This window comes from Lutjanus erythropterus, chromosome 7 (assembly GCF_056507025.1).
Source record: "Lutjanus erythropterus isolate fLutEry1 chromosome 7, fLutEry1.hap2, whole genome shotgun sequence".
Lineage (NCBI taxonomy): Eukaryota > Metazoa > Chordata > Actinopteri > Lutjaniformes > Lutjanidae > Lutjanus > Lutjanus erythropterus.
The window spans coordinates 24,293,848-24,320,557 of record NC_139323.1 but is presented as its reverse complement, the minus strand read 5'-3'; the positions used below and the strand labels follow the sequence as shown (position 1 = coordinate 24,320,557).

At 37.5% G+C, this 26,710-nt stretch overlaps 2 protein-coding genes across 3 annotated transcripts; one reads left to right on the top strand and one right to left on the bottom strand.

Moving 5' to 3' along the window:
- Window positions 1–22: 22 nt before the first annotated feature.
- Window positions 23–2,129, bottom strand: LOC146324042 (receptor-transporting protein 2-like). The gene is made up of 2 exons (XM_084723266.1): window positions 1,901–2,129; window positions 23–601 (listed from the first exon to the last, which is right to left on the bottom strand). Exons 1-2 carry the CDS (start codon window positions 2,047–2,049, stop codon window positions 244–246), a joined length of 507 nt encoding a protein of 168 aa, XP_084579392.1. The 5' UTR covers window positions 2,050–2,129; the 3' UTR covers window positions 23–243.
- Window positions 2,130–4,824: 2,695 nt separating this feature from the next.
- On the top strand, window positions 4,825–25,654 carry dynlt2b (dynein light chain Tctex-type 2B). Of its 2 annotated transcripts, XM_084723265.1 has the most exons (6): window positions 4,825–5,216; window positions 6,417–6,550; window positions 7,526–7,595; window positions 8,128–8,191; window positions 8,307–8,403; window positions 25,333–25,654. In XM_084723265.1, exons 1-5 carry the CDS (start codon window positions 5,170–5,172, stop codon window positions 8,352–8,354), a joined length of 363 nt encoding a protein of 120 aa, XP_084579391.1. In that variant the 5' UTR covers window positions 4,825–5,169; the 3' UTR covers window positions 8,355–8,403; window positions 25,333–25,654. The 2 variants fall into 2 exon arrangements, with proteins under 2 accessions (XP_084579391.1, XP_084579390.1); XM_084723264.1 differs by lacking the exon at window positions 25,333–25,654 and having other exon boundaries at window positions 4,842–5,216; window positions 8,307–8,671.
- Window positions 25,655–26,710: the final 1,056 nt, after the last annotated feature.

Below are 26,710 nucleotides of genomic sequence, written 5' to 3'. Positions count from 1 at the left end.
TGAAAACAAAATACCCATACTACCAATCACCAAAAAAACCCATTTATTTTGTTGCTTTTATAAGCTTTATTAATCTTTTACATTTCTGTTTGTAAGAAGGCTTGCTAAATATATTTGAACAAATTAAGCAATTAGCGTCAACTGACTGCCAAGAAAAAATAAATATGAACGCTTGTATGAACTTGGTATTTACAGAAACAGTGCAGTAAAACAGAATGACTGCAGGGAAAACATCATTAAAACTCACAAAAACAGTTTTGCCTTAAAATTATCAGTCATGTTACAGATGCCGTGACGGCAGCCCTCACAGTGGGTCGGCTCATGGGGACTTTTGACAGGCACGGTTGCGTGAGGTCTGTACCCTCTGTCCAGGTCTTCATGGTAGCATTTTATTCTTATCTTCTTCACCAGGTTCTCCAGGAGGATGTCGACGTTCTCGGAGGTGATGCTGGGCTTCTCCATTTGAGCTGCGGTGCACCTCTTACACTCCTGACGGAAGCGCCTGACCTTGACAACACCCTGGCCGGATGTCAGGCGCATGTGGAAGACCACCATCACTCGGTTGGAAGGCCAGGTTCTCCCACACTTGGTGCATTTGAACCTTGAAAATACAAGGGGATAAAAAAAAACCCAAAAAAAACCAACAACAACAAAAAACAAAACAAAAACAACACTCAGTAAAATATAGACTGTTTATATTCATGTGCTGTAACTGTCATTTTCACTGACATACTGTACATGTATAGAAACAGTCTGTATGACTTTAACATTTGATCTTATTTACTTTGGATTCCACTACTGTTTTTATTTATTTCTTACTACATTTCCCCTTTCCCTGCCACTGTTTGTCCTGCTGTGTCAAATTGAATCTCCCCTACAAGCGATCAATAAAAGTGCATCTTATCTTAAGTTAAAGACCTGGTCAATAAATAAAATGGCAACCAACTAAACTTACACTGAAAATCTCAAGTTCCAGCAATAAACATATATCTTGAAGTGATGCTCCAGAGGAAGAAATTAATTATAATTATTATAATTCTATAATTGGCTGATGCAATTAAAAGAAGCCCATAAGACTGAAGCCAGTTAAAAAATGTTGAAGGAAAGAGAAAGAGCCATTTTATGTCACCTACTTTCTGGCAGGAAGATGAAGCCTTATTAAACTTTGGAGCTTAATTTCTGTTTGTGATTCAAACTCAGCAGCACAGCGACATCTGGTGGTTTTCACGACATATAGCAGACTTATGAGATATGTGCAAAACCGTATTTCTCAATTATTCTCCTCTCTTCTTATCCTAATGTGCCAATCACATAGTTAAGCTAAAAAATTGTGAAGCTTCAGTTATGTGTTTTTCTTCAGCTGACACAATGCATGCAGACAGTTGACTTCACAAGAGTGAAACAAGCTTCTGCATCAACCGCCCATCTTCACTTGTTAAATAATGAAACCAGATTTCTTTCTCTGCCATTCAAGTGTCGTCATTGTAAATCTTATGGATCCTTTAGTCCAGTTATCTGAGGTTAAAACCTACCATTATGGTATTTCTTCTCTCAGCATCTCTTTAACTGTAAAATAACAGTTTTTGTCACACTGGATGTGGCATTAACTTACATTCATTACCTTAACTCTAACCTGACCCTTATTATCTTAACCAAAAATAAGACTTTACCCTAAAACTTAAAGGTTTACGTTGTTGAGACCTTTTTGTCCCCAAATCACCAAAATGTGAATGTGTGAACAGATATTTGTCCATGCAACTTAAACAGCGAAAGCTCATACACTATCATACATACAAACCTTGAGAAACTTAATGCATCCACTATTTTACAGTCGATAATTACTTATTAGTCTGTTTCTATACACCAACTACAGTGATCAACAGTTGTCCAGCACACTGACCTTGCAGCTGTGTTCCTGATGTACTGCTCCCAGCCCCGGTTTGGGGAGTCAGGCACAAGAGTATCATCAAACTCCAAACGCCATGAGTCTCCTTTTTGAAGATCGTCTATTTTAATCTGGAAGAGGCTCGTCCAGTCCGGTTGTGCCATCCGGTCAGTGTCAGTGGCTGAAGAAGAGAAAAAGCTCTGACAGCTGATCTGTACCCTAGGCTATATAAACAACCTGTCAGAATGACTCAACATTTATGGGTGGAGAGGCCTTACAAATAGAGTGTGTGTAGAAAACAAAACTTAAAAGTGGTGTCCTTAAGTTTTGGGTTTAGTTTTGGGAATTTGTTGAACTAGGAAGATTAACAATAAATTATAAAACATTAATCATTATTAAAGTAACTAATAACCTAATATAATATTTATGCACAGAAATGAAGAGAAAGGGGGGTCCATATAATAAAAATGTAAAGGTTTTGTGCACGTTTTTCGTCAGACTGCAGGAGAAATGAAACAGAAACATCCAGTTGTCGTGCAACATTGCCACCTGCCGATCGTATGCTGCATTACACTCTTCTTCATCGTCCAAGCAGTGAAAACATACAGTATATTTCCTATATTTTTAGTCATAGTTGTCACTTTCAGAAAATAACTTTGGAGGAGATGGGCTAATTTTATTTAACTGTAAATGACCTATAATGTCATGATCATTTCCATAGAGAGAAACAGATAAACAACCAAGTTTTCATAGTTAACTGCAACTAAACTACAGCTGAGTGTGAAAAAACATCTTAGTTAAAATGACATTAGACTTTAGAAAAAAATGATTTAAAAATTATATTTTGTATTTAAACTAACCAAACTAAAATAAAAGACAAATATACAAGAAATGTTTTACTTTTAGTTTTTGTCAGCTTGGTCAAATCTGTCAACATAACAAGCATGAGGGGACATTGGTGCAGAGACTCTTATGTCAACATGAATATGAGTCAATTGTGTCTATAAATCTATTCTGAACTGCTTGAATGTTGCCTCTGACAAATACCCCTCATAATATATATATGTATAAAAAGCTAGAAGTCATACTGAAACTTATAAAATCTAGAGCAAAACTAAACATCCGGAGTCTGGAAAGTAACTGAAACTGAACCCAATTGAAAACAAAAACCTAAAACTGAAATGAAAATAAAAACTGATGAAAAACACAAACTATAACAACTCAGATGAACAGCTAACCCCAAATTCTGTTCTGTTCTGAAAATGCATCATTTGAGATTAAAAGTGTTTATCAGGCTTGATTATGCAATGAATTATTCTTATGATGCAGATATCTTGGCCTCCCTCCCTATTTGCATTCATTACCTGGAGTCACATTCAGCTATCAGTGATGGAGCAAAAGCAAAGGGTGCTTAACATGAAATAATAAACTCATAAACCTTTATCTCTTCTGGGATAATTATGCATGTAGACACTTGATGTCAGCAGCTCATCGTAAAGAAGCAATAAAATAATAATTAAGGTCTAATGACTCATTTACCTCTTTTGCATGTTTAATTTTAGAACAGAGTAATTCAATTCCTGCTATTTGTAATTTGTACCTCATCAAGGGCCTGTAGATAATGATGATCAATACTGAATGAATCACACTGTGCTCAATTGCCTCAATATGATCAGACGTGAAAAGGCTTTTCCCACCCCTTCTGTTGGCCCACAGTCCTCTAAATGATGATCACCCGAACACAGTGTTTACCCCTCTGGCTTTTTAATTGATCTGGAATTCAAAATGAGTAATTTTAATTATCCTAATATATCTTAATTTAGATTTTAAACAAAATCGTTGGATTTGTCTTGAACTTGAATAGCTGGTGTAGGTCAACACAGATTTAGCTACAATACATGTTGGATGGTATATCTGCAGTAATATGTGATACCTGATATGAATAAAAATAGGTACAGTGTAATGTGGAAAAAAACACTTTACCTTTTCATTTTAATTAAATGTCATTTAAAACCAACCTTCATATCTTGGACAAATCAAGTGAAGATTTTCATGGTGAGTATGTGCCAGGACACTGCTATACCTGCTGCTATCAAAGTCAGACATTGATTTTTAAAACCATGAAATCTTTATTTGCTCCTAAAATGATGGCATTTTGCTCTTTTTAGCCAGTTGAGATACCTTCTGGTTTAAGTGCAGTTGAAGAGGACTTGAAATCAAGGGAATTCAGAAATCATTCTGAAAATTGCAGTGACTTGAGGCGCTTGGATAGCTCAGTTGGTAGAGCGTACACCCCATGTATGGAGGCTGTGAGTCCTGTGCAGCAGCCGTGGGTTTGACTCCCACCCATGGCCCTTTGCAGTGTGTATCATTCCCTCACTCTCTCCCCCATTTCCTGTCTGTGTATATATATATATATATATGTATCTTCTCAAATATCAGTGATAAGTTATTGAGTAGGAGGAAACAAAAGTGAACAGGATCAGGTGGAGGGAGCAATGTGAAAACGTCTCATATCAAGCATATTTCAAAATAAGACTAATGAGTAAAAACATCACTGAAGCACTGAAACAAAGGCTTAAAAAACCCAAACAAATACCAAACAAAACAAACAAAAAACTGGAGGATGCAATGTTAAATAAAAATAGTGATGAAACAGGCCCAAATTTCTTAACCCAATGTCAATTTACTTGCATTTTCTGGAGCTTTCAAATTGAATCGTATAGTGTCTTTCATAAGTTGTAGGAAAAGAGATAACTAAAAGGTGAATTGATTAAAATAAGCTTTACAAGATCTTTAGAAAACTCTGGCACAAATAAACTAAAAAATGCCTAAAAGAAATACCCCCCTAATTACAGATTACAGTATCCTTCTTCATCTTTAACGGTCTAAAACCAAACTCTTATTTTGAAAGAGGGAACTCGTACGTCGCTATGGTTACGGAAACAACTCTACAAAGATTAGTTTACTAGCAACGGCCGTGTCTAGAAGGGAAACCCAGACGCGCGAAAGATCTCGCGAGAATGATCATTTTAACCCAAACTATGATCTTTCTCTAACCCCAACCAACTGTTTTCTGACCTTAAACCTTCCCAGATCTTAATCACAGCGTTATAAATTTTATCTTTTTTTTTTTTGCACAGTAGACGATAAAGGAACACCGAATGCAAGTCTCGCGAGAGTTTCCCAGGCTTGGGTTCCCTTCTTGACTCTACAGTTAGCAACACGTCTGCTCCTCTGTGTCCTCTCTCTTGTTGTAGCTAGCGTTATTTTATTGCCATGCGATGGAGGGGACAGATACATATCTCATACGACCGAATCACCAGGACAAGTGAGTTCAAGTGGTTTAATGTCATTTCTAGCAGGTGAAGTTGGCTTTTAGCTAACGATACAGTTTATAGCTAGCTAAGTTAGCCACCATTGTAAGTGTCTTCGAGTGTAACTACACTTGTAGTGTAGTTAGATTAACGTCAAATTGGCGTTAGTCTGACGCTAAATAACGTGGTTATGTTTTCAAATGAAAATATCTGTCGTCAGGCTGATAGTCGTGATGGGTCAACGTGAGGAAAAGTGTCACCAGCTCTGTGCTAGTAAATTATGCTGTAGCAGTTATGTGATAACTAATAGACTATATTTTGGCTGCACTGTTCTCCTCGTTTAAGTGAATAAATAGGCTATACCAGTGTTTCCCAAACTTTGATGTTTTACAGCATTCCTGACCATTTTTACTGCCATATCTGTATCAACTTACATTATCTTGACACAAGTTGTTGAAAACACAACTAATACTTTGTAAACAGGAAATAATTGCCTTCGGGCTAAGTTAACAGGCCACACAGCTTTTATTTCCTCTCATCATGAAAACAATGTAGAACTGTTTAGCCTCCTTCATAAATGGTCCATTTAGGCGAAATTACCAGGCTGTCGTTTTTTCCTATTATCATTAAAACACTATACACCTTTTAAATGCTTTGAAAAAGATGTACTGCAGATGTAAATCTTAAATTTACAGAAATTCTTCTATAGTGACCCAAATAAAATCTCCTTGGGCCCTCCTGTGGGTTATGGGTGGGTTATACAGTTCCATATGAGATTAAAAGTATAATTCACAGTGTGTAGAGCATCAATAGAAATATACATGACTATTTTTTTTTATCAAGAGACGTGTGTAATTTTGTGATCCATACCAAGACATGAGTTGTGACCACCTGTGAAATAATTCATCTCAGTTGTACAAGTGCATGTGAATGCCTGTATATAGCTTTTTATGTATGGCATTATGAGTACATTTTCTGATTTCATTTTGGCCTAGAATCAGTGGGTGTGGGAGTGGCGGGCCTTGGAGAGCTTTTGTCTGTGCATGCGTGAGTGTATCTGTGCTGTTTTGGTTTATGTACTGTATTTTCTGTAATTTGTGTTTAATGACCCCTTTGAAAGGGAGATGGTTCATCTTAAGGGGTTTATCCTTCTAATGAAGTTGTTAAGCTTGGAAATAATTTTCTGCCTTGTTGCTCACAATTAAATCCTCCAGGTTTAAGCCAGCCATTGTGAAGGAGTGTATTCGTGAAGTTGTGAGGGAGCAGCTGTCTGGGATGCAGTACGATCCTGAGGAAGTCCCAGAGCTGTCCCGTTCACTTGCAGACTGCATTAAAGACAAAGTAAAGAGTGAGTGCTGCAGCTGCTCTCTCTCTTATAACTCAGAGTGACTGTGCATCCAAGTATTGTTGTAAATTTCGAGGACCAGTGTGCAAGATTTAAAGGGATCTATTGGCAGAATATGGCAGAAATGGACTGTAATATTTGTAAATAGGTTTTCATTACTGTCTAATCACATGAAAATAAGAATTGTCGTATATTTACCTTAGAAAGAGCCATTTATATACAGGGGGTGTGGGTCCCCTTCCATGGAGGCCACCATGTTGCTCCACCATATATCTACAGTAGTCAGTAACAGAGAAATCAAGCACTAGTTTTAAGGAGGACCTTTTGCTTTTTCGTGACCACCATAGTTTCTCCTACTTGCCTGGAAGGGAAGGGTGAGCCGAGCGGTTTTCAGTTTGTTACAATCTACAACACCACTAGATACCACTAAATCCTACACACGAGTCCTGTAAAGTACTATTCAAAATAATTACTTGAATGGTCATCCAAATACCTATTTGAAATACAGTGACAAGACAGAATGAAGGTTAGGCTTTTGTCTGATTTTATATCCATTAACCCTAACAGGAGCAGACTAAGCCTTAGCAAAATGTTCTTCCAACAAAATAAAATGTAAACAAAACTAGACTGTAAAGGTGATATGGTTGAAACTTAAATGTTTTCTTTTGGGTTTGACAGTTTTACTTAGTCAAAGCATGAAGCTCTGCAACATGTCCTGTCTTCATGATTTTCAAGACAGCAGACCAAAGATGTTCTGACACTTATGAAACAAACTGCTGCTTTTTACTGATGTTGCTGGCAGTTCAGAACCAGGCTGAATCCCTATGAAAAGGAAACAAGTACACTGTGATTTTGTCATTACAAATCTATTCAAAACAGTGAAAAATCTCCTATTAAAAGTAAAATGTTTTACTCAACCCCCCCTGCTTCTGTTGTCCTTGCACAAGGTCCTACAGCTCAATTTCTCTTCCTCAACAGATGCGGGATTTGACAGATACAAGCTTGTTGTTCAGGTGGTTATTGGGGAACAACGTGGACAAGGAGTCAAGTGAGTGATCATTTAGTGCTGGTCAACCAAAATTTCCTGTTATAATTTGTAAAAATTACTTCATTTTATTGGGATATTCTTTTTTTTTCTTGGGAAAGCACATGTAAAATTTGTTGTACTGTTTAAAACAGTTTAAAAGGGAACATAGACTGAGAGGCAGCCAGAGATTAGAGAACTCTAACCCTTCTTACCATCAAACTGTAATAACTCTTCAATGATAAATAAGTGGCACAAGAACGTTCACTCCAGTGTATTTAAAAGTAATAAGAAGATATTGAAGAATTCCAGGAAAAAATTAATTCAGTGACTGACATTGAGGTGACAGGATTTTTTAACTAATATTGTTTGATTTGTAGTTTTTTTTCATGCTGTGAGAAGCTGATATGGACTCAGCACTTTACATGTACATCATCAATATAAGTAAATACCCTCTTTAATTAAAAATGTGGAGACATAAAGTCTAGCTTACATTGTATAAGAAAGTAGACCTTCAAAAAGTCTCTGTGCTCTGTCTTCTCTTGTGTTTTACCAGGATGTCTTCAAGGTGTTTGTGGGATTCTGACACAGACAGCTACGCAGAAGATGTTTTCATGAACGTAGGTGTCTTTGCTTTGTTCACTCAGATGCAAGGGGGAATGGAAACAGACTTCTCAAAGACAATTTTGTTTTGTTTGTTTATTTTAAACAATGAATTGTGTTTTTCCTCTGTAGGACAGCTTGTTCTGTGTGGTGGCAGTTTTCGGAAGCTATTTCTATTAAGGACCAGAGGATGAATGACAGAGAATTCTTTCCAATGAAAAGACATGAGGTGAACATCCAAACGACACAGCTCACCGTCAGTATTTCGGGTCCATGGTGCGTCGATCTGAGGCAACTGTGTTAGTAACTGCTGCATCTAGAGATTAACACAGGTGACATCCAGTGTAGAAGTAATAGATATCTGTACTGATACTGAAGTGAAGGATTTCACCAGGAGTTTTGGTAACTTTACTAGACAATTATTAAAGGCCAATTCCTCTTTTGTGGCTAATAAAACAATGATACTTTGACAAGTATCATATCTTACATCACAAAAATGGCAATATTGAATCCTTGAAAATCTCCAAACAAGATGTCAGGATGAGTGTATTCATGAGGACTGTAGCAGCTGTTGTATCCAGTACTTGGGAACACTTTCAGCTACAAAACCACAGTAAAAGCTGCTGAATGTAATGCAGTACAATATGTATTTTTAATACACTTTGGGTGCTTGGCAAGGCAGATACAGTAGAGGTCAGTATTTGTCTCTGATAGTCAACATCATGACAGGGATAATTACTGTAGGCCAGCTACTGTAATTATATTCTAATTGAACAAAGTACTTTACTAGAAATTCTGTCAAGTGCACAGCCACCTTTATGATCATAAATTTAATTCTGCTCACCTCTTAAGAAACGCTGCTTTTGCTATGACTGAAGTCCTTGTAAATATGAAATGAGTTTGAGTTTGACGCCATGACTTTATTCTCTCTTGATGAATGAAGAAGAATGTATCTAATACGGACGTGATATAGCTTGCTATTTTGAACGCAATAAAAATATAAAAAAGTTTCAATATCCAATGTCCAATATCAAATATAATTTAAAAAAAGACAAAAGTGTCATCTACAGTTTAACAGTGCTCTCCCGATGCAAAAAGGCAGAATGAAAAGATGTTGGTAAGCTCGACAATACAAGTCAAGCTTCACTTGCTTATTTAAACTAAAACTGCTATCTCCTCACACATTTCTAGCCACACACAATTTCTTTGTTTCAGTTAAATATGTATGGGACTAGGCAAGATTGTACATGAAATGCCACCTGAAGGGACCCTGATTGGATTTTGTTTTTTGTTTTTCACATGGCCACTGTATCTCAAAAGTCATGTTGTGTTGGAAGATCTGTGCCTGGCATGAGATTGAGGAATGGTGTCTGCTACACGTACACTGAACATGTTTTTGAATAGTTTTTCTCCATAATTTGTAATAAAATTCCTTTATAGCAGTGGTTTGAGAGGGTAACAGCATTATTTGCTTCATGCATGTATGGGACTTTAGGATACAGGATTAGGACACTTTTCCACAAACACAGATGGAGCAAAAATGATTTGAACAGTCTGCTTTGGGACCTATGTTTCATCTTTCAAGCATTAATAGGCATTATTTTTAAGCGAATGCTGTAAACTTTGATTCAAATGACTGGATTTGCCAGTTCTGTGGAGAATCAAGATCCAAATCTACTCCTCTTTGCATGTTGCATAAACTTTCAGGTGACTATTTGGGCTCACATGAAATGTCCATTGCTAGACTTACAGATATACCTTCCCAGTATGAAATAATCTAAACGAGTGGCTGGTGAAACACCCACTGAACTCAGCTGTTCCAGATATTTCCCTGAGGAGCTGGTGAACCAAACCAGGGATGATGAAATTAATAATTATTAAATATTAATAAATATTGTTGTAGAGACATCTCTAATGTGCCATTGTTGTTTTGTGTCTGCTAGATCTGTAATCATACGCTGCACTACTCTCCCTACATGCCATAAACACTTGATAAGGTGACAGTAATGGCCTTTAACATGGCCTTTAATTGATGTGCATAGTTAGATGTCAAACTATAAACCAGTTCAATTAAATTTTCAGCTGCTGGTTTAAATTGGATAAAGCTCTGGTTTTAATTGCTTTCAAAATGTGAAGGTGTGCTGCCATTTTCGCATTCCACCTCATCAAAATCAGCCCACTATATGCCAATAGTAAAATCTGTTTCAAAAGCATTAGTAGATAAGAGATGACATCCAGTGATTGGAGCTGAATGTCACAGGCCCTCAGTTTCCCTCATTCTGGAGCCCTCTTGGTGAATTGTGGCTGTCAAGGGTTTGCTGTGTTGCTGTGTTTGTGGTCATGATGGAGGGAGCAGCTTCCTCTCAAGACTCCTAGCAATCCATCTTGGGACCTTAATTTTGTTCCCCTGCCTGCGACTGCTCGAATGGGCCTTTCGACCTTCTCTAATCAGTCTCTCTATCTCTTTGTGTCGTCCTCTTTCAGGCAATCTGTCATCTCTCTGGGTTTCGGTCAGGCATTGATTTGGAGACCGTGTTAGTTACTGATAGCTGATTAGCTGATACAAGCACAATTACTGTCTCTGCTAACACAATTCTCTATTCCCTCACGGTCATGCCCTTGGCCAAGACTGGCCCATAGTCAAATGTGCAGGAGGTGATTCTGGAGAAGAAGAGTCGATTATTGAGTCTCATTTTCAGGTTGTCAAATACTGATGTTTCAGAAATGAGACTCAGCAATCAGCTATCTTACCAACATATGACTGGCCAAAGTCTCCTGTCATAGGCTAGATTTTCTCAAGCCTGAAAAGCCAGGAGGAGCAGCAGAAGTCTAGTTCTCTCTCAGACCATTTTAATTACATTATGCTTCAAGCTAGGGTAGGCAGCATTGTTTTAGTATCACTGATACACTGATTTCATAAAAACCTTTCAGCATATTGTAAGTCAGGTGTTCTGAGAGAGAACTAGATTTCTGCACCTCCTCTATGGCTCTGTTTTCGGCATTTATAGAATCTGGCCCGTGACGGTAGACTTAAACCAATCACAGGTCTTCTCAGACCTGGGGGACTCCTCCTACTAGTGCAGCTGCGTGTGCACGTTCCTTTGGTGAGACCCTGAGTCAATGAAGGGAAACTACTGCAGGAAAAGTCACAAGTCTTTTGGTTTAAAAAGTGGATTTATCTTCATGTTTGCTTGTAAACCTGTGTGCAGCAGCACCATGGAAGAGCAAACCACGCTGTTTACAGGGTCAGTGAATGACACAGTTACAGACGTTGTGCTTTTGTACTGACATTTTTGGCTGCGAGTCAAACCGTGTTGCCGCTGAGTTGCATTTTCATGACCGCTTATATTGTGACGAGCCGCGCCCGACATGCACCATGAGCCTGACTGGCCTCCAGGTGGCCTGGAGTCACGTCAAGCTGACTATCTGTAATAGTAAAATAAATCCAGATGACAAACTAATTCAGGGGAAAGATTACAGGACACACAGCAATATGCATACATTTTTGGATACAATTTTCTCACTTAGATTTAAAATAAAAAAAAAAAAGAATTTTTCTTATGAGTTTGAGTTGTTTGTTTTTCTGTTGTTTTGTCTGTTTGTATATTTTTTTCTTCTTTCAGGTTTTGCAACTATATATTCTGACTAAAAATTGTAATCAATAGCTGTAGTTACATTTTGATTGTTCTTATTTATAACAGGAGGCCGATGATAAGCCTTGTAGGCTTTTGGACTCCCTTGCATATTCTTGTTTTGTACGTGTCCTAAATAAATCTCATCAAATCAATATAGTAGGGAGGTTTAATTTCAAACTGGGTGTGCAGATAGATATTAAGACCACAACATTTGATTTGTAGCATGTTTGCCTCATTAAATTTGTCTCAGTCTACTGCATTCTGTCATATGTTTGCCAGCTTTTGCTCATTTCCATTCAGCTGAATAACTCCTTAAAGGCTGACTAAACCTTAATATTATTTTTACACAACACACTCTTCTTTTAACTACAGTATTTGCATCCACTGCCAGTCATTTACTGAAAAAAAAACAGTCCAACAGTGAAACGTTTGACAACTTTTCTTCCATGTAATTTGTTGCTGAAATTGAGACATCTCAGTTAGACAGGAGGTCATTTTCAAATATTCTCGTGTTGTTATAATTACTTTCTGGTTCTCTTCTATTAATTTCAGCAAACCATCCCCCATCTGGAAAACTAGGTGCTTTTCAGGCTATATATAAAGACTAATGGGGCAGAAGTGAGCAGTTGAAGTGATCGTGCTTAGCCAAATCAATTAGTCAAATGACTCATACTCTGATTATATATACATGCTAGAGAAGGGTTTGCTTCTCTATTTCTGGTTGCATAGTGCAGCAGAGGTGTGATTGAACTTCTCAAATACATCACAAATATGCTTTGGCCATGGTCATCTTTTCTCAAATTGTATAATAATTTGCATCAGTTTTTGGTAATAATCACTGATTGTGTGTCATACATATACTAAATATTATCAACTGCTGCTACAGCATTCTTCATATCTCCCTTAATCAGCCATAAAACACTGTCCTGATTATTCTCAATTAATATGAAGAACAATTGAATTTCATTCAGTTTGCATTTCTTAAAGTAGTTGCTCTCCAGCACTGCTAATGTCCTATTAGAGATGTAAATTTATGTCATAGATGGCTAAAAATGTTTTGTGAGGTTGACCTTTGACCACCAAAGTTATTTCCTAGAATCCAAATGAATGTTTGTGCCAAGTTTAAAGAAATTCCCTGAAGGCGTTCAAGAATGGGATGACCCAAAAACATAATGCCTCTGGCCATATCTGTCACCAACATGAACCATAAGAAAGCATTTTCAAAAATTGCAAATTGTAGAGGTCCTTTGGCATACAGTCATGAATATGCACAAAAAATTAGGCTGATACATGCATGTATGTGGGATTTGCTGTAGACAAGCTCCAAGTCCAGGCACACATGCATTCAAGCTATAGCATGATCCCCTCCTGTTGTGGAAATATATTTTTATGCCTGGCAAAGATAAAAATTAGAGTGAGTTGCTACATCCTTCCACTTTAATGTCTCAAACTAATACTTTTTTTTTCATATTCTTGCTCTCTCTTCAGTGTATTTAATATTTTCTCAATGTTTTTCATTTGAAAAGTTTCTCATTTTGTCATTTTGAAGCCTGGCCATTTTGACAAAAGACAAACATCACACTGACGTCACTGTTAAAAGCTTTCCAATCTCACCTTCCCTGGCTGGAAGTTTGTGCAAACTATTCTTTGTGCAACGTGACTATGAATACAGTCTTTCCAGAAGGCATTGATATCTGCATTATGTGTCATCTTAGTATTTATGATCCTTTTTACTGTGGGAATATAGATCAACTCCTGCTAATTTCTCCCCACTTTAAGTAGTTTATAATAAGTTTATGCTTGAATTCCCTCTGAATGTGTTTGTGCAGTCTGGTGCACAGCAGCTTTTTACAGTTTAAGCAGTGATTTTGATGTTTTTCTGTATGACTGCACGATGATAGATGCTGACTGTTGGGTGTTTGCTTCTTGGGAACAGTGACTGTGCCGACTGGATACCCTTGATTATAGTCTGCTCTCTCCTCCTCACTATGCGTTAGTTTGGAAGCAGTGTGACTGTGTTTGAGACTATATTTACAGAGGAATACTGTGCTTGATTTGCTTGAGTGGCTTAAATAGATTAGATGCCATGCTCAAAGTGGATTTGAATTTGAAGTTAGACCACAAAAATCCTCCTTTTTTACAAGATTTAGTTCCAATAAACTCATCATTATGGAGCATTACTGTTAATCCAGAATGAACAGGCCAAACAGAATTTAAAGTAAAACATTCACTTAACGCATTTACGTTCCTTGAATTAGAGCAGAGTCTCTCAAACTTTTTACACCACGTACCACCTCAGACAGTATTAAACTCTCCAAGAACCACCATTATGTTTGACATAAAAATGTTGTTGAGTCAGCCAGCCCTATTCAGCGACAGACAGTTCACGCAGGCAGATATAATTGCTGATAAGATTATTTATTGTTGTTGTCTTCACAGTGAGGCAGAGGCTTACTGCCATGACATTTAGCTCCAACACATCCTCATATCTAAACTCCAGAACAGATCGATTGTCAGTTACTCCCAGAACAACATATATTACTGGTAGACAGATGTAAGTGTGACAGGCTTAATGGACCTTAAGTACATACGTAAATCACGTGACATAACTCAAGTGATTAACATTAGAAGGTGGTTGCAGCTGATTAGGTTTAGGCAATAAAACAACTTGCTTATGTTTAGGAAAAGATTGTGGTTTGGATTAAAATAACTACATTATTTATGACAAGTGCAGTGATGGGCAGTAATATATTACTCAGTAATATATAACACTGTAATATTATTACTTTTTTATTACTATTAAACAAAGGATGGACTTCCACAGGTGGAAGTCTTGTCATTACTTTGAGTATGTTTGGCTCCTCGAGAGAGAATATGTGGTGATGGAATCACTCAGAGAGACTGAATTTGTTTCGACTCCTGGTGACATCTGGATGGCTAAAGCTTTCTGGGTGTTAACCGTTTACTGGATCAGCAGTTCAACTTTGATCGGTGCAACAAGGTAGAAAAGTAATATAGTAATATATCTTGTTAGTAAAGTAATTTTATTATTTTAGCAATGAGTAAAAAGTAACTTATTTCACTTCCTGAGCAATTTTCCTAGCTCATTTGTGCCATCCATCTACCCCAGCTCCTCCAAATATGAATTTTTTTGCTACTTCTCCTGTCATACTTACTATGTCCATTTGGGGGTGCTGCCTAATAATAAACAGAGATATGGGTCGTAGGAAGCTGTTGGCACAACACCCACGATTTTCTGGTGAGGACGGCTTGTTAAGCTTGTAACTAATCATGGATGATGTATGGGTGTGCTACTTGTATGACTCTGACTATGTAGAAGGCTGATACTGAAAGAAAATTATTACAAGAGAGACAAAACTGTAGGAATTAGAGGATCTGGTGTTGACAAAAAAAATCTAGTCATATTTTTCTTACACTCAACAAAACTGTGGCCGCTTCATCACTGTTAAATCATTTTTTGAATAATTCAAACGAGTTGTTGCAACCTTTTTGCACTCTTTAATGTGAGAAAAGGTCGACACTGTTTGACTGTAAATGTTAGAAGACCTTGGGGAGTCTCAGTTTCTTGACATGTGCTTGTAGAAAACTGGTTCTTTCTTTCTGACAAAGTTGCTAAGAATACAGACTTGGGGTGTTTCTTTTCCTTTTGTTTTACTCTGTGCTGCTTGACGTGATCATGAAAATTAGAAAATTACACTATTTGAGCACTTGTTATAAGTAGTGTGAATTACTGAAGTGAATACTGAACTGTTAAGGATTTTTAGATACTGAAAATGTTGTGAGGAATCCACAGTATACCACAGTTAAATTATTTAATTCACAATTTAGTAACTTTAGTAACCAGCTGCATTGTATATACTGCTTGTTCTGTAACGTTTTATATAATTGACAGCATTAATCTAACACATTTTCAGCAACCCAGGAGACATTTATTGCATTACATGTTTTATTTTCCAAAAGTCACTTGTTTCTGATCATGAAGTAAGATGCAGCTTTATTGTGGGAAGCTTTAAAAGTCAGAAGCAGGAAGAATTTAAAGGCCCAATGAGACCAAAGCTGCTTGAGCATAAAGTCAGAGAAAAACATATGGAGAGGGAGAAACTAAAGAAAGATGCTCCACTCATCCAGTTCTGGCAGACCCGCTGAGATAATTACAAAACGAACACAGCACTTTGTCTTGCCTCTCACTTTGAAGGTGGCTGTGGCTCAGGAGGTAGACCTGCTAACCACTGTAATGGTGGCTATACTTATACAGTTTTGAGAATATTACAGGTACAAGAAGTAACTGACAGAAAAGCAGGAACAGGGAGAAACAGTCACAATTATAGTCCGTCTGCCACTTCAGTTGCCTGATATCATTTAATCTGAATTGTAAACTTATTATACTCCATTTCCACCTTCAGTCTGATATTGCCTCCACTCTAACTGATTTCCCTGGAGGAGGGGGGATTTGATTTTCTCTAACCAATCACCTAGAGACCAACATATACACCTGTACACCTGTATCTAATGTCTGAGGCCAACACTGGTGCGTTACCGTGCCAGCATACTTAGTTTTTGCCCCCACATGATTGAGTGTGTGTGGGGTAGATGTGTTACTTTAGTCAGACATGAGGTGTGAAGATAAGTTGTGTGTTGTGTTTGCTGCCACAGAAAAGCAATAAGTAATGTTTCTGTGGTATCTTCATGTGCTCTTCACAGTCGGTTTGTTCAGACAATGAAGAGCTAATTAGCAGCAACGAATCAGGCAGAAGACTATTAAAATAGCCTACAACCAGTGGAAGTCATTAGCAGAGTGATTGGATTTTCTTTTGGTTATAGACTGTCATGAAGTTTGCATGTAGCTGCTAATTAGGCATAAACTTGTTACATAAACACAAACTTTATTTCTTTACTGTGGCAGCAAATCACACATCACACAGCCTTACAGTAACTATTATAATGCATCCTGAACTGATACACACTCCTCTTCTTTAGTTGACTTAAAACAGCATCTATCTTGTCTATAGCAGTCACCAGTATATTGTATAGCCTCTGGCTTCTGTTAAAGAGGACTGGATGTGAGGTGGCACGAGACACGACTGGTTAGATGACATTATGTCTTCCCTCCATTTAAAAGTGCTAAACAAAAAGTTGGTTTTAGTATCATCACCACGTGCTAGCAGAGACCATAGGAGACAGATTTTTTTTACTATTTTCAGATTGTGTGAGTTTCTAAGCTGGTATACTGTAGAGATTGATCAATGGATGTAGTTCACCCCCAGTGCAAACTGTAGTACATGGCCTACAACCTCATTATTCAACAACCTATGACCTCAGTGATATGGATTGGCTGACAAAGAGATTTTTACAGAAGAAGACTCACACATGACCACAAAATCCATGCACACACAGAGAGATAATGAAAGAGATAAATGTCGTAAATGCTGAAGAATGGGCCATTGGGCTTGAGAGTGCAGAGTAAGAAGCAGTTACTACACACCAAATTAGCTAACTATGCTGCAGTTTGGAGTGAGTGAGCAAATATGCTCATGCAGCGATCAGCAGCAAGCCGCATCGACCGTGTTTTTATTGTCTGTATCTGTCTTGGTGCAAAAACCAATTGTTCCTCAGGGACAAATAAAGTTGAACTTGAATTTCCAGCATGAAACCTGCACACTACGTGGCCATTTCCAGCTCTCATCAACTCATACTGTATCTGACCCATTCGGAAATCAAAATTGTGCTTATGAGCATGAGTGTAGATTTTAGGGGTACATAGCGAACATGTCCCCCTCGATATTTAGAGCACACACATTTCTACCCACCTATAAAAATATGAAAGTAGCGTAGAATTATTTTTACAGACCACTAGAACGTGACTCATGAACACAACCATGCCTCTGGTAAAGTGTCAGTATGAAACCTCAAAAAGCAATGGCTGCAGTCTGCTCTAAAAGGAAAGAAAAAGAAAACAAATATGCATAGTTAATAACCATGCAAGAGCCAGAAGGGAAAAGGAGTGGGAGGTGCGATATGAGCACATTATTTCTCAAAAATATATAAAAATATACATAAATATATATATAGCCTATAAATTCATACAACAGCATTAAATAATAATGTTAGAAGTTTATCTGCAGGAGAAAATGTATTTGAAAGCAATGAATAAAGAGCCATAATTATGTCATTATATTTTGAATTGTAACCCTTCATAAATTAATGCAGAAAATACATTAATGCATAAGAAATTGACCAGAATGCAGGAAATTAAGTTTGAGGTTTAAAATCCTCCTGCAAACTTGCAAAACTTCATCAAAGCATGTTACAGCTGCGGGTGCAGGTGATTTCATCGAAAGAGCCTGTTGAGCAGTCTTGATTTCTTTGTGTGCAATAAATGCTGTAATTTACTGTACTCCTGGTGGTCTTAATTTAGAGCTTCCTGATGAAAAATAGTTTCAAGCTGTTCAATTGCTTTTGCCAAGATCGACTGCATACTGGTGCCCAGATCAGTCCAATCATTTGTCTTCCTTGTTGCCGCTGCAACTTTTGGTAAATCAGCCCCCGCCTTAGGAGCTCCTTGCACAGCAATAAAGTCTCTGTCAGCCAGCAGCCAGCTTTATGGGTCAACTCACTTCCTTATCTTTGGCCACTTTTATCTGGTTTGGTGCAGAGGGCAGTGACTGACTAATGAGCGACAAGAATTGTTTTGCATCACTGACTTGTCTTCTCATATTCCTGTTGCTGTCTCGCCCACTTTTTAGCCATGTGATTTTGATCACTGCAGGCACAGCAGCTTGTGGATGCTCATTACATTTTGCTTGAACATGTCACTTGTGCTCCGAAACCAAAGCATTTACCTCTCTTACAGTTGGAAGAGGGTCCAGTGTCATGGTCACTGCACAAATCAACATAGAAAGACTTTAAAACGAAATGCAGAGTTGCCATTAATTAAACGATATTGTTTCCTGCCACAGGAGGACGTTAATGGTTTTAGGCTTGTTATTGATTTTCTTCTTGAACAAGGTGTTCTACACACATTGTCACCATTCATAAAGCTGGCAGTCGACCCTGAGAGTGGCACTTTGTGCTGGTCTTAAAGCAATTAATGCTACTGTTGTTTGTGTCAGTTGCATTTTTATAAGACCATATGTCACATATAGCATTAAGGGACTAAGACTTACTTTTCATTGTGCTGTTATATAATAATAATAACAATAAATTACATTCAAACCAAATACCAAAACTAACAATGACTTTATCCTACTAACAAGCATGTTTTTTTTTTTTATTTAAATCCTAAATACATGTCATGCTGCTGTAAAAACTCAGGGGCTCACAAATGTACTCTCTGCTTGAGTAATGTTAGTTTAAAACAACAGTGCTAAATAGATTAAGGAAATTATTTTGCTTAAATTATATTATTTATATATTTTGCAGCTTCCCGGCAGTGTTATTTATGTGTTCAATTTTTGTATGTTTAAGTATGTTTTCGCATTAAAATGCTATTCTTGGAAGGCCTTTTAAAAATGTTTTGCCATCTGCATGATGATGTTGCTACATATAAAACTGCTGGTTTTAAGGAGCAGGAGGGGAGAGAATCGGTGACAGCTTTTTGATAACTCCTGAGTTGGAAATTCCATTGGTAAAACCCGAAAAAACACGGATGGAGTCATCTTCACATCTTCAGTGGAGATGAATGGAGTTTTGACTGAGGGCCACACACTGGGTTGAGAAGTTTGAAAATAATGAGAGAGACTATTTTTCCATGGGATTTGTTTACAATAAAAAAAAAATATAGGAAATATAGGAAATTGTCTGTCTTATCCTTTAAATGGGACGGTTCACCCCAAAATAAAAAATACATATTGTTTCTCTGGCCTGCAGTGTTATTTATCCATCTACACCATTTTGGTGTGAGTTATCTAGTTTAGGAGATATCAGCCATAGAGGTTTCTACCTTCTCTCCAATATAGTGGAACTAATTGGCACGAGTCCTGTGGTGCTCAAAGTGCCAAAAAAATACATTTGAAAAACTCACAGGAATGTCTCTTTCCAGAAATCATGTCCCGGTTGCTCAAACTAATCCACGGACCTTGTTGTGAGCAGTTTCATGGGAAGTAGGATCTACCAGCAACTACACAAAACAGCTCACAACACAGTCTGTGGATCATCTTGAGTAACCATGATTTTTAGAAAGAGACACTGGTTTTAAATATTTAAAATCTTTTGGTGCTTTGAGCACCAGAAGCCGACTGTCACTGAGTTCCATTATGTTGGAGAAAAGGCAGACACCTCGATATCTTTGAAACTCTGCAGCAAAACCAAATCTAGATGGATAAACAGCAGCACAGGCCAGGAGCGAAAATATGTATTTTTGATTTTGGGATGAACAATCCCTTTAAGGATGGAGCAGAGACTTATTTTTTTGTCTGAAATATTTGTGTCAACTACAAAATAGGCTGATAAGATTCTTCTGGTTATAAGTTCCATATATCTCAGAATTCCCCTCTGCCTTTGACCCAGTGAGAGCAGTCTGACAATTCAACTAAAAATCACATTCTTACGCTGAACTTGTACTGTTCTGCTTGCTTACACGCCAACCTAGGGGGCCTTTCTTCCCATTTATTCACAAACTCTCTGTGCAGGCTTATTTATATTGTACCATTCAGACACAAGGCAATTCAAAGTGCTTTACAGGGGCGTAGAAGCACATTAAAAAATAAGACAGAGAATAAAACATCAAAATTGCATTTGAAAGACAATAATAAATCTAACATAAACAAAAAATAGTCAAAGATTACTGTAAAAAGAAGCCTTTGCTTTATTGGAAAGCTGCAGTGAACCTATAAAAATAACCTGAAAGTTTCAGTAGATCTCAGGTATTCAGGAAGCTTTATCCGCAGGTGGGGGGGGGGGCATGCTATAGAAACTAAAAGCTGCTTCCCTGCTTGGTTTTGTTCCTGGGAACACTGAGTGACCCACAGAGTAAGTCATCAAAATGCTATACAGGCAAAAGTGAGAGACAGAGGTTTGCACACAAATGTGACCTTGTTGGTGGAAAATGCTGCCACATATCCAACAAAATTCACCTTATTAAATCAATAAAATATGCTTGTAAAACATCATGATGGACCTTGACACTCACAAAAACACACATCGACAGACTCGTGTTAGTTCTTTCTGGCTAAATGACATCTTTTCTAATATTTTTAAAATATAGGATTTCCTCACCGTTTGTGCCATCTTATGTTATTTAAACCTTCCATCCTCAGTCCACAGTTGTCCATTGCCTATTCCCATGTGCCTGTGAGGTAATTAAGCAGGTATATTGATTTTTAAACTCTTGTCCGCAGAGCATTTAATTGCTTTTCCGGCTTACAGCCAACAGATGTACCTAAATACCTGTCCTTTAGAATGTAATCCTGAACTACTTTGGTTGTAGGAGATGTCAAAAGCAGGAAGAGCTTTTCCTTAACAATTAAATCCCCTTAACAATCTAAATGTGTGAGTAAATGTGTGGGTGAGTGGCACTGAGGGGAATATTCACCTGAGCCCACCATGACGAAATTAATCTAATGGGCGAGCTGCTTCAGAACTGACACGGTGACTTTCATGGTTTTAGTGTTTCACTTTCATGATACACCTCTGTACCAGAGAGTCGCGTTACTTTCACAGGTCCCTCTTGGATGCTTTCATAGCCACCTTTTCTAATTGACTCCCACTGAGATTGAACATCAGAGTGTTATCAAAGACTGTTCTCCTTTTATCAACATGTAAAGGGTTTATTTCTGGCTGTGTAGCAATGCAGTAATTGTTGATTGATTCCAAGGAATAGCCTGCTAATTTCATAGCTTTTTCCTAATTTAGAGTTGGTTTTATGGCTTACGTTTGTAGCATACATTTGAAGGAGTAATTTGTACAGCAATACTCATTACTCCGTCAAGGTTATTGTGTGTTATTTTTTGTCAAAGAGGTTTTAATCCATGAACATGGATATTTGGGTCAGCTTCACAGTTTTCCTGTTATGGGGCTTTCTTTAATAGCCGCTGCTCTTTTTGAGGTTTTTCATATTACAAAGGTTTTTCATCAAAGGGTAAAAATGTCACCCGTTTTGTTGCCGTCTTTAGTCTTATTTAAATCCTTAAAAATATAAACCAGGTGAAGCTTTTATTTTTTTCAACATAATTTGTTCACGTCACTGGTGATATCCCTAATTTGACTTTAACCTTGAGAAATTATGCACCTGACTACTGGATCTTTGTAAAATGTTTGCAAAGGCAACTTTGTAGGTGTCTTCAGCATAGGAATTATTTTAGCATCACATTTTAACTGTGGATATCACCACTGCAACACTATTTGGATATCATGCTTTAATTACATTTATGTTTAATTTACATTACCACAAAGTAATTGTGTTTACATAGAGTGACAACAGGAAAGTTTTACTTGCTGCTGAGTAGAAGAAAATTGCAGTGCAGTCATCCATAGCCAAAGTAAATGTAGTTACATCCGTTCACTTTGTCTCAGATAATGGAAAATTGTGGTGACAAGATTTGCAGTGGAAATGCTTTGTTTGATGAGTGTTACTGAGAAGAATATTCTCAAATATTTCGCAACAGTCTCCAGCGGCTTCTGAAACTGCTGGGCAAAAACACACGCAGTCCAAGCTGAACAAATCACATGGTATCTTCACAGCAACAACTTTACATCTGTCTTACGTGTAGAAGGAACTCACTCCTGATCCATTCTGTTTGCACCTTTCAACATTTACTGTATCTGCAACATGAAGCTGCAGCTGTGAAAAGCTGATAAATCAGTGCGATGCTTCTCTTGACTTGGCAAATACACACTGTACACACACACTGTAAATAGTAACATCAAGTTTAATTATAAATACTGAGTTCACCTGTCGTCTCCTTTGTCTCTCTCACCTTTCCAGTCTACCTTCACATGTTTTGTTCAATAGAGGCAAAAGCCCCCAAAATAATATTAAAAACTCTTTAAATAGGATCCTGTATTATTAATTATTTTTCATAATCTGAGCAGACGGATAGAGCGACTCTTAATGTTTACTTATTTTTCTGGTAAATAAAGTTATTATTAATGCTTGTTTAACTGGCCCCTAAAATATGAAAATAAAAGATTTACAAGTGAAAAAGAATACATACAACAGAATGATAAGTAAATAAAATAAAGGATAATAAATTACTAAAATAAAAAAATCAGACGTGATATTTGATGTTTGCTTTATTTAAATTTCTATTTCTATGACTTATAAACATTTTATTATCCAGTTTTTTCTTTTAATTTCTTCATAATGCTTCTGTAAAGTTGCTGATATTGAGTTTGGCATGTGACACAAAGGCCTTTTTAAGCAGTGTCCACATTTCAAAGTGACCTGTCCCAGATTATCAGGCAGATTTCTTTAATTAATTTACTTCTGTGACAGGTGTGTTATGGACCCAAATGCAGCACTCTGGAAATCTGTGACAGTGGTTAATGACCTTTATTGATAAACAGGCAAAACAGGAACTTGGCCAGACGAAGAAGCACAGGTAACAGTTCGTTCTTCGGGCTCAGAGCCCACACACAGTCTCTGGGTTTCAGGCTCGGGGAATGGGTTGAGCCAAACCTGGGAACCAGGGAACTGGGAGAATGGAGCTGTGATACTGTCAAAATTTTCATATTGATTTTAGGTTGACAACTTTACATCTGGTCAGTAAAAACTAGCCTTTTGGCTAATTCGGGTGTATTTATAGTAATGTTTAATAATATTTACTGTCCCCAGAAAATTAGTTAATTTTACTGGTACATCCTGACAACCAATCACTTACCATTTTCCGAGCATTCGGCCCACGTCACATCACGGCATCTTGAGTTTTCATTTGTGCTTGCTGATGTTAGCCAAATCCCACCTCCAGTAACATTGTGCACAATGCAAATGCAAGCTAAATGAAACTGATAAAATTGCCTCCCAATGGACATTAGTAATTGTTAAGCAAATGATTCTCCTGACAAACGGCAGCTCAGTAACAATGTTGGATTGGGTTTTTCAGGCTAAAGAGTCCAGAAAACTCATGCCATAAATTGCCAGTTCACTTATTCAAGTATTGTTCCCTTGTGTGTTGTTCCTGCCACTGGGTCCACACAATTACCACGCTGGCTTATGCCTTGCAGTGCTCTGTGTAGGTGGTGGGTATACACCAGATGTCCCTGATAACTCAAAGAGCAATATGCCTGCTTTGATCACATGGCCCATACACACATAATGAAGGAGGAAGATTTATACAACAGAGAACTGATGAATGTTTTTCAGGCCTTCAGCAGTATTAACCTTTCTACAAAAGCTATCATGGCTTTTGCCTTTCAGACTGACATTGTTTATTTTGTCAGCTGACACCACTGGCTGACAGATTAAACTCCATTTAAACTGTTTTTCTTGGCCCTCGCTATTACAAGTTAAGGCACATTTATGCTAGCTTTATTTATGAAATACGTACATTTTAAATGATGTAACGATCGTTGCTCACATACTTTCATGTGTCCTTTACTTTGGCATGGATGTTAAGCAATACATCCACTGGAGGGCGGTGCTCATTGCCAAAAGTTACCCAAAAGCAGAAGAAGAAGAGTCAAAAGTTTCTCACAACCACAAACATGCCAGTGCTGGAGGAGTACATTGAGTATGTATGTCTATGTAAGATGACTTTATATACAATCACGAATTCCAAAAAAGTTGGGACATTGTCTAAAATATATGTAAAAAACAGAATGCGATGATTTGCAAATAATTTTCAATAAATATTCAATTGAGTATAGTACAAGGACAATATATTTAATGTTCAAACTGATTATCTTTGTTTATGCTATGAATTTGATGCCTGCAACACATCCTCAAAAAGTTGGAAAAGGGGTTCACAGTCTGCACGTGTTTCAACAGTGTACTAGTTGCGGGTAGAGCAGGTATTGGACTGGCCTGCCAGTCCAGACCTGTCTCCCATTGAAAATGTGTGGTGCAACAGTTGAATGCAAAGATAAATGTCAAATGTTGGTGCCAGGAAACAGTAATTCACTGTATGATGAAGGCTGTCTTCATAAAGCTGTTTTTTGCACCAAATGTAAATAATCATAGAGCTCATATAATAATCAAGAGAAATCCACGTTTGTTTAGCGTCCAAGTCATTTGACAGAAAAAGTAACACGTATCGCCACAGAGAAAATGAGCCTAAACAGCTGTGTTCTTGGAAGTGCACGTCTGTATTTTTTCACAATTGCTTCTCCTCACTGAGCGCTATCTTAGTTCATATTTAGTTATTAATTCTGTTGACAAGGCCATGTTACAAAAAAAGACTGAAAAAAAAAAAATATATATCTTGCACAGCGGAAATTGTCCACCTTGTTTTCATTTGCACGCTCAAACAATGTCAACAAGCTTGTTTCAGCAGTCTGAGGTTAATATTCCCCTGTATGTGACAACATAATTTCATCTCAGAGTTAAGCTTTTGTTTGTGCTCTTCCAGATGGGTCCAAGTTGAAGGCTGTGTGTCTGCATTCACAATCTACTGATGGACTCTGTTAGGAGTTGTGTCTGTGCATTGATGAGGCCTTATTTTCCAACGCTCCCCTCCACCCTCTGGGAAGAGCTGGATATGTGACGATCGCTGGCTGTTATTTACAAGCGGAGTATTTCAGTGGTGCCCAGTATTGCTCCAGGATTTTTCTAGTGATGCCTAATGTAACTTGGCAACTGGTCTGAGGGTTTCAAGCATCTAGCATGATTCAATTCATTTATGGCTTGGGGTTTCATTTTACACAGTTTATAGGCATTATAGAGAAAATTGTATTGTAAGTATGCTGTATATATAGATATATATTGATAATGTTTTTTTATGTATATATATATATATATAGTTTATATGTATTGTAGTATAAGACTTATGTGTCATACTATGATTTACTCATGAAAGAGGCCACATTCACATTTTTCTTTGTCTTCAATTATTTCCTTTGCTAAGCAGTCTTCGTATATTTGTGATAATCCACTCTGTGGTGTTTTGACACATAATGGACTTCTTGATATTATGGTGTTCTTCATCTCCACCTCATCCATTATTTTCTCACTGGAAGACCTAATCAAGCTTTCTTGCTTACAAGATTACAAGATAAAAACATTCGTCAGTTTGCTCTGCTAGGTTATTGCCCCAGACTATTTCTTGACTTTGAGCAACTGCCAGGCAATCAGCAGACCATCCAGGAGCTACTGTCCCTGGCCATGTAATAGTTCAGCACATAACCTCACTGACACTTTTTACACTTTGGTTTTTGTTCACATTAAATAAACCAGAATATCATTACATAACCCATTTTCCACACATGAACTCCAAACAATATCCTGAGGATCAGGTCGGGACATTGTTTTCTCACACATATAGGACACAACAGGAGATGTGAAACATGTTCTCACAAGTTGGAAATTCTCCATTTGGTAAAAGTGAAAGGTGGCGCCTGTGGAGCGTGCAGGAGGAGGGGGAGGGCTCATCCATAATGATGAATGTTTTTGTGCTGAGGGGTGATAAAAACGTGTGGTAGCGATTGGCTGAGATTTCACAATTTAAGAATGGCAAACTTTTACTTTCTCTGACTGTGGAAATCTGACATTTTCATATCAGATGAAGAAAGAAGGTATTAAAACATGAGGTAAAAATGAGATTTGTGTAATATTGATTGATCTATATAAAAATGAAACAATCAATGAAATAGTGGAAAGCAATAAACAAGCAGACAATAGTATGAAGCAGCTACACACTGTACAATGTCTTAAAAGCACCCCCTCATTTGCTGAGTCCACTGAAAAAAGACCTACTTTACTCATACATGTCGACCATCCTGACTTTGGGC

What these genes read in the sequence shown, in the direction of transcription:
- LOC146324042 (XM_084723266.1), bottom strand. Translation starts at nt 2,049, where the DNA reads ATGGCACAACCGGACTGGACGAGCCTCTTCCAGATTAAAATAGACGAT. An exon ending in ATCAGGAACACAGCTGCAAG is followed by an intron (nt 602 to 1,900) that starts GTCAGTGTGCTG and finishes TGTATTTTCAAG; the next exon opens with GTTCAAATGCACCAAGTGTG.
- dynlt2b (XM_084723265.1), top strand. Translation starts at nt 5,170, where the DNA reads ATGGAGGGGACAGATACATATCTCATACGACCGAATCACCAGGACAA. An exon ending in CATTAAAGACAAAGTAAAGA is followed by an intron (nt 6,551 to 7,525) that starts GTGAGTGCTGCA and finishes CTTCCTCAACAG; the next exon opens with ATGCGGGATTTGACAGATAC. An exon ending in CAGAAGATGTTTTCATGAAC is followed by an intron (nt 8,192 to 8,306) that starts GTAGGTGTCTTT and finishes TTTCCTCTGTAG; the next exon opens with GACAGCTTGTTCTGTGTGGT.